This window comes from Vigna unguiculata, chromosome 7 (assembly GCF_037176805.1).
Source record: "Vigna unguiculata cultivar grain cowpea cultivar isolate G323 ecotype 2 chromosome 7, ASM3717680v1, whole genome shotgun sequence".
NCBI lineage: Eukaryota > Viridiplantae > Streptophyta > Magnoliopsida > Fabales > Fabaceae > Vigna > Vigna unguiculata.
In genome coordinates this window covers 26,318,192-26,326,276 of record NC_140798.1, presented here as the reverse complement: position 1 = coordinate 26,326,276, position 8,085 = coordinate 26,318,192, and the positions used below count along the sequence as shown (strand labels likewise).

The window sequence follows — 8,085 nt, the reverse complement described above, 5'->3', positions numbered from 1 at the left end:
AAGGAAGATTTTAACGTGACACAATCAATTAAATACATTCTATCAAGATGTTTTTACTCCAGGACTCATGAGTTGTAATATTAATTCTTCCTCGACTAACATTTTGGTCTAGGATATTTCACTTTGTAAAAGTAATTCCTCCAAAGTACAACTTAAAATATTATTGTACAAATAAAAGTAAACTTTGCAACATTCATTTAGACTATCTAAAAACCTTCCTTGTGTTGATCTAAGGCATTCATATTAACTTTTTTTCCTTCTCAATTAAGACAAAAGCATTGGCATCAGGGAGCTTATTCATGATATTATGAAAGTTGTCATGATTTTTGTAATAGCAATAACTTTTATTTTATCGACAAAAAATAAATAAATTATAGAATAGTACTTAAGGGTACTCTGAAATAGCAATAACTTTTGTTAAGCATTAATGGAATAAAAAAGTTAAAGAAGAACGAGTAGCACATAGAAGAAAAGCTAAATGAGAACACGTCCCACATGTTTGACAAGTCGGAACTAAGGTGAAAAATGAAGAACATGAAATGGTAAAGCGTATGATTAGGTTTGTTACTTAGAAGCTAAGAAGCGAGGAAGGAAGGTATATAAATTGAAGAGGTGGTGGGTGAAGTGATGAGATGCAATGCACCCATAGCCCACGGGATTTGAATTGAAAATCCCGTGACAAAATTCCAACGGGGTTTTGTTTTCTCCCCCATAATAATAATTATTACTACTACTATAATAATAGGATGTGCAGTCACATGGTTATGACCGTCCAATGAAGGACACCCACGTGGGACCCCTATCATTATCACATGTACCAATGCCTCGTGATCCAACGCTCCAGGATTCGCTCCTCACATCCCATTGTCCCGATCAAACCAGCCCCACCGTGGTCCCCGCTGTAGAGTACCACTGCCCCTCCCTGTTCCCCCCTTGTCCCCCTCTCACCCTCACACACCTGTTCTTTCATGTCCCTCATGTCACCGCCAATCATATCTCTCCTTTCCAACCCCACCTCACGCGCTCCTTCAACCGTGTGCTCCGGGCCCCACTCTCCCCTACTCCCATTGGTCAGTAAGAAGCGCGTGTCACAGCCCAGGGTCGCTTCTCTCTTCATCATTGTGTGAAAAATTCATGCACCGTATGAGAATAAGTCACCTACATATTGTCCCAACCATTGTTGCTATAAAATTAATGACCTACCCACTACCCTTGCACCACAACTTGCATCTCATTTCTCATCTCTCTCTCTTTCTCTCTCTCTCTCTCTCTCTCTCTCTCTCTCTCTCCCTCTCTCTCTCTCTCTCAAGAAACCCAGATTCAACAGTGTTGAATTTTCTCTGTAAGCACCTAGCTAATAATACATCAAGAAATAATGGAGAATTCATTGGGAAGCTATGAAAAAGAACTTAATCTGAAGGCCACAGAGCTGAGATTGGGGTTGCCCGGTAGCGATGAGCCTGAGAAACGTTCTAGTCCTAGAAGCAACAAGAGATCTTCGCCGGAAGCAAGTGAGGAAGAGTGCATAAGCAATGGTTCTGATGTCACAAGTGATCAACAAGACAACGTTGTACCACCTGCAAAGTAAGTGTTTTTGTTTGATATTTGTCTCAATATGTTTAGAAGAATGAATGAATGAATGAATAATGGAAATATATTGGGATGTAGGGCACAAGTAGTGGGGTGGCCACCGATTCGATCTTACAGGAAGAATAACGTACAGCAGAAGAAAGAAGAAGAAAGTGAAGGGAATGGGATGTACGTGAAAGTGAGCATGGCGGGTGCACCTTATTTGAGGAAGATAGATCTCAAGGTTTACAAAAGCTACCCTGAACTTCTCAAGGCCTTGGAAAATATGTTCAAGTGCATATTTGGTAAGAACCCTAACACTACTTAACATTTGTTTAGCTTATATGTATGTATATTCTGAAAGATAAAATTACACTGGTTGTGATGCAGGAGAATATTCAGAAAGGGAAGGGTACAATGGATCTGAATATGCTCCAACTTATGAAGACAAAGATGGTGACTGGATGCTTGTTGGAGATGTTCCATGGCAGTAAGTTTTTTTGTTCTTCTGCTCATGAATCTGTTGTTTCAAGTATCAACTATTTGTTTATAAGATTGTGCTTTTGCTATTATTGCAGCATGTTCGTGTCATCTTGCAAGAGGCTCAGAATTATGAAGGGATCAGAAGCAAAAGGGTTGGGTTGTTTTTGACCCCAAAACCAAAGCAGGAGCATGAACATCCATGGCCAAAACAATGGAACTTCTTCTGTTTTGATTATGCAACATGCAATGGCCTCTGTGAATGGGCCATATTTGGCTGATTAAAAGGAGAGATGCACATACACAGATTTGCTTTATTATTTGTTTATTTCAAAGACTGTGACTTTCTTAATTAAACTACACTGTTCCAAATTCTCTTAGCCATAGCCAGAATGGAAAACAGTGATTAAATGAGAAGAGAATAAAAGCAAAGCAAATGCTATTTGATTGTATAGAGCATATAAATACATGTATAATTTTTTCCTTCTGTTTGTTTACTTACGATTACTATATATACATACAAAGGATCAAGAAGGTGGATTTTTCTTCTTAATTTTGCATTTGGTTTCATCTGATTTATCTTTCTTCTTGATTTTAGTTGTTGATTAGGGAAAACTTTACTTGATGCGTTTTTTCGACGCCAATTTTGACTACCCACATCAATAGTAAGATCAAATAACAAGAACATAGTCTCCTACGAGTGATGATTCTGAATTTAATACTTATAAAGTCAAAGAAGGTGCGAAGAGAAAAAGTACATTCCAATAACCCTTCATTAAAATTAAAATACTTTTCATATATATATATATATATATATATATTTATTCATTTAAAATATAAGCAAAGCAGGTATAAATATATCTATTTATTCATTTCAGTATTTAAGTCTTGTAAAATTGCTTAAACTAAGTTTTTTTAGAATTTTTATAATGAAAGTTAGAGTTGTATAATAAACATCTGAATGATTATCTTTTAATGCGTAAAAAAGCTTAAAATATTATAATAATTGTCATTATTATTTTGGCAGTGAAAAAGGTTGGTGAGGCATCATGAGAGAGATGAATATATTCTTCTTGAGAATGAAGATATCCACACAAATTATTCAAATAATTATGGGGAACATGTCGGTAGGGCACAATTACATTGACCCCTTTATACCTGGATTCATATACTTAGTTTCAGGGAATCATGCATGTGCACTCAATTTCAGAGCTTCTACTTCACTACTCACACAACTTATCATAAAGAGAGAGAGGGCACAATACGGCATTAATAGTATGATGGTTTAGTAATTATAGTTATCCATGTTTCGTGATATAAATGGTTAAATATTATGAAAAATTATATTTAGTTTTTAAATCGTTAAGTATCTACAGTTGGAAGTCGCATATCGACTAGAGATAAGGTCAATTCATAATATATAAGTGAGGTACAAACCTCATCTTACAAAACATGTTTTGTGGGGTTGAGCTGGATTTAAAACTCACTTCTAACATGGTATCAGAGCCAAGTTAGAGCATATCCTAGCGAGCTTTCTTCGACATTCTGTCCCACCCGATATCGGGTCACTAACGAACCACCCAGTAATTTCTTGTCCCACGCACGAGATGAATATACCTCGGCGTGAGGGGGTGTGTTGGAAGTTCCACATCGGCTAGAGATAAGATCAATTCATAATATATAAGTGAGGTGCAAACCTCACCTACAAGTCGATTTTGTGGGGTTGAGTTAGGCTTAAAACCCACTTCTAACATTTACCAGAAAGTAATGTAAAACATCTTTTTTAACAAACCAGAAGTTATAGTTTGGTTACAATAGAATCCAAATTATTCTCATGTAATGTAATTGATTTTTTTTATTAGATTCCGAATCATTTTTCTAAAATTAAGTTAATTAATTTATGTAATTAAGTTATTAAATCTTTTGTAGTTATATTGTGTATAATTACATACCTGATTTATATCATAGTGCTACGTATAAATACATATATCTAATGCATAATAAAACACATTTAATCATTTTTCTCTCTTACATTGTATCACGAGTCTCTATTTGATTTAGACATCGCCTCTTTGCGTTTGACGTCGTGCGCTCCTTCTCCATTCTGCATCACTTCACGCTCCAAGGCTATATCTTGCGTTGTCGCCACCACGCCTTCTGTAACATCCTAAGCGGACATTACTTAATTAAACAATTTATAGTTTCCAATAAAGTATATCAACGAAAAAGTTCCCAAAAATGCGGAAAATTTAAAACTTTATTAATCACGCGTAAGCCCAAAATCCACAGTTCAAACTTAACTATTACAAGTTCCAAAGTTTGAACATCATACTTAAAAGAAATACAAAATAAAATGCTTATTTAAAATAATCCCTATGCTACTCCGGCTCTATACGTCAACTGCATCACCTGAAACATCATCTGCTCTTGTGTGACAAATCACACGATCATCGCCAAACACAAATAGAAAGAGTGAGCTAAAATAAATGAAACATATGTTAAAGAAGTTAAATAACTCTCACCCAAAATGCTCAACCCTTTTTTTTTATAAAAACACTTTGGATAATGGCCACTTGTCTCATAACCTATATAAGACGAGCACCCATTCAACCATGGTCTTAGGGATTCTGATGCTTCCACAAACCTGTCGCTCATGGTCCAACCTCTACAAACCTCTCACTCATAGTCCAACACGTGTGGAACCATCCCGTTACGAACCTCCCGCTTGTAACAATCAAGTGGAGTCATCCAATACGAATCCACTCGTATTCTCACACAAGATTCCATCATCATGAACCTCTCGCTCGCGATTATCACGCGTTCAACCTCCATTACGAACCTCCCGCTCGTAAAAGGATTCAAGCACCCAGACCAAGACCATCACACCAAACCATGCAAAACCCACCACAAAAGCTCTCTGCCCTGCACTATCGCCTGACGCAGCCTAAGCGTCACTAGGAAAAATTGTGTTGTAGATCGCTTGGCAGTCCCAATACATCGCTAGGTGCCATGCACCCTAGAGCCTCCTTGGTCCTTCTTATCGCCTAGCAGACTCCCTGTTGCCATTAGGCGCTGCTTGTTCCAAGGAATTCCTCGAGTATCCTATCACCTGGCGGTTTGCCTCGTGTCGCCAGACACAACACTAGTAGCGAGAAAGACACTGGTCTTTGGCACCTAAAACAGGTTCTACACTCCAATGTGTTCATACATTTCAACCTAACTCAACAATGCCCTACCAAATCTCATATGCATATCATGCATATGTACATATGCATTCACAATTAAGATCATGCCAACACTTGAATTTAACGACGAATGAATCATGCTCTTAGGGAACTCAAAACAGATACCAAACATTGCATACCACTCAGACAAATTCATAACTTACCTCACCAGTCCCTGCAATAGTCCCTTTAATTTAATTCCTTTTTACCAACTCAAGTTTAGCATCATCACATAACCATATCCCACACATTAGACTCACAACAAAAACCATAGATTAATATTTGCATCAAAACAACATGCATTCAAAGGAAAATTCCAACAATAATCAAATTCGCACGAACACACAATAAGATATATTATCTACTATACACTAGGCATCGCCTGGTGGTGCATACCTGTTGCCAGGGGATGCATCAAATATTAGGTGCAGAACTCCATAATTCCTCCCCTATGAGAACCCTAAAAATCCAAGGCTCAACCCATTCATCTATTTTCACAGAAAAACATTCCATCATGCTTTCAGCTTTCATACATAGTTAATTAAAACTCAAACGAATACAATGACACAACAATTGTAACATGAACATCATGTTTCCGATTCATTCCCAATTCCAACGTGAACCCCCGTACCTAAACATGCAACGATTCATCTAATACATTAAAACATAGTAACAATTCATCAATTTATGACATCATCAATCACTGAACAAAATAGTACAAACTAGATTCCCCCTATCAGAAGAACCCAATAATTCACAAAAACACAAAAATGAACCAAGTCTGCTTGCGTCGCTTAGTGAGCATTCATTGCCACTGGCGGTTCATGCCAGAACCCAGAAAATTGGGTTGTCTCATGATGTGTCACTTGGCAGGCCTTCAACGTCGTCAAGCAATTTCTGGGCATAAATCCAGAAACCTCAAAAACAACGTGAATTGAAAAGAATTCAGGCATTAAGGCTTCAACACATCATGAAACACATACATCAACTAAAAAAACAGAATTACAACTCCCCTTACTTAGATTCCTTGCTCCAATTGCAATCCTAGTCCTTTCTTGATCCCAAAAGTGCTCCAAATCCTTTGGCTCCTACCTTGACACTCTTTTTGGCCTTCTAATTCACTTTTCAAGTTTCGTTTTTCAGTCCTCTCACAATTCTATTTAATTGCTATGTGAAAGTTATTTATTCCTCTCTCTAAGCTTACTCTTCTTCTTACTTTTCAACCTTTTAATTTTATTTAATAAAAATTAAAACAAAAATACACTAAATTGTAATTAAGTCTCATTACCATGGTGGTTCCTGCACTATAACTGTTTAACCCCTACCTCCCTAGCTTCCCTAACGGCTGCTAGGGTTTCTAGGGGTTCTCCAATGTAGCAAAAAAAATGGTAAATGTGAACAATTAACAATTTATGTTTCGTGATAATAGAACGGACTAGAACCTAGGTCCTCTCAACACAACTAAGTACTCTTAAGCACTTGAGCTAGTATTGTTCCTTACTAGAATTGGCCCATTTAATTCCTTTAAATGCATCTCCAATTCCCAATTATTGATAATTAAATATTTATTTAATTTAATTTTTCCCAGGTCTTACACCTTCTCTCCACCAACAACCTGTTTACATACCCTTCCTCCCTTCTTTCTCAACTCGCCCGTTGTCCCTCCTTTTCCAACAGTCGTGACTCGTGTCCCACCATTAATGTCATGTCTTCAACCAACTCTCCATTGGCTCCTCACTAGTCACTCTATCACAGTCCTCCTCAAGTAAACTTGAATTTCATCCGACACTAATTGTTTCTAAAATAAAAAATAACATCCCTTTTGTGCTGGAAATGGAGAAGGACCATTATGTTATATGGGCTAAACTTTTTGAAACTCATGCTCGGGCAACTAGAGTTCTTCACCATATTATCCCTCAAATTAGGAAGGAACGTTCAGCTCTAATCGATATTGATCACAAAGAGTGGACCAGTCTTGATTCTACCATATTTCAGTGGATCTACTCTACCATTTTTTTTTCTTCTTACCACTGTCATGGAGAAAGGTTCCACAACTATGGCCATCTAGAAATGTTTAGCTGCAATTTTTAGGATTTCTCTTCCAGTCACATGGACGACTTTCTAAATATTTTTTTGCATACTATAAGCGACTAAAACAAATCTTTGATCAATTGGCAAATGTTGATGCTCCTATCAACATTCATTGTTCGATATTACAACTAGTCTCTAATTTGTCTGAGCCCTTTCAAGGTGTAACCACCCTGATTCGTTGTAGCAATTCTTTGCCTTCCTTCCTCCAGGCTTGTTCTACACTGACTCTCAAGAAATCTGGTTTGGAAAAGATACAAATCATTGTTTCTTATACCGCACTACACACTTCAGCCCCACGGGACCTTGATCACTCCTCACAACCACACTGCAATCTAACTTAAACAACCATTTTGGGTCATTTGTAGTCGTAGCAATCTAGGTTGCTCTGGTGGACGTAATTAATGTAGTGGATCTCACTCAAATGGTTGATTTGGTTTGTCTATTTCACTTATTGTAGCACCTTAATCTTTTTCCTGGAATCCCTAGGGTTGGAACCTTAGGGTTGGACTCCCCCTCCTTGGGGCATGCCAACTTGTTCTTATCCCACATTGATTTTATGTTTTGTTTCTGGATGATTACTATGATTTCATGTAGATGTTTCCTTAAGGTACTAGATCTTAAGTTTTTGAAAAGTTCACATTTCTCACTAATCAAATCCAAACACAATTTTTTCTCAAAAAGTTAAATGTTTTCAATGTGATAACAGGTGTGAGTACAACAT

At 37.3% G+C, this 8,085-nt stretch overlaps 1 protein-coding gene across 1 annotated transcript; it reads left to right on the top strand.

Annotated features, from left to right (window-relative positions):
• Positions 1–1,225: 1,225 nt before the first annotated feature.
• On the top strand, positions 1,226–2,602 carry LOC114190093 (auxin-induced protein 22D). Its single transcript, XM_028078860.2, has 4 exons — positions 1,226–1,584; positions 1,669–1,874; positions 1,960–2,059; positions 2,148–2,602. Exons 1-4 carry the CDS (start codon positions 1,376–1,378, stop codon positions 2,218–2,220), a joined length of 588 nt encoding a protein of 195 aa, XP_027934661.1. The 5' UTR covers positions 1,226–1,375; the 3' UTR covers positions 2,221–2,602.
• Positions 2,603–8,085: the final 5,483 nt, after the last annotated feature.

What these genes read in the sequence shown, in the direction of transcription:
- LOC114190093 (XM_028078860.2), top strand. Translation starts at nt 1,376, where the DNA reads ATGGAGAATTCATTGGGAAGCTATGAAAAAGAACTTAATCTGAAGGCC. An exon ending in AACGTTGTACCACCTGCAAA is followed by an intron (nt 1,585 to 1,668) that starts GTAAGTGTTTTT and finishes ATTGGGATGTAG; the next exon opens with GGCACAAGTAGTGGGGTGGC. An exon ending in TATGTTCAAGTGCATATTTG is followed by an intron (nt 1,875 to 1,959) that starts GTAAGAACCCTA and finishes GTTGTGATGCAG; the next exon opens with GAGAATATTCAGAAAGGGAA.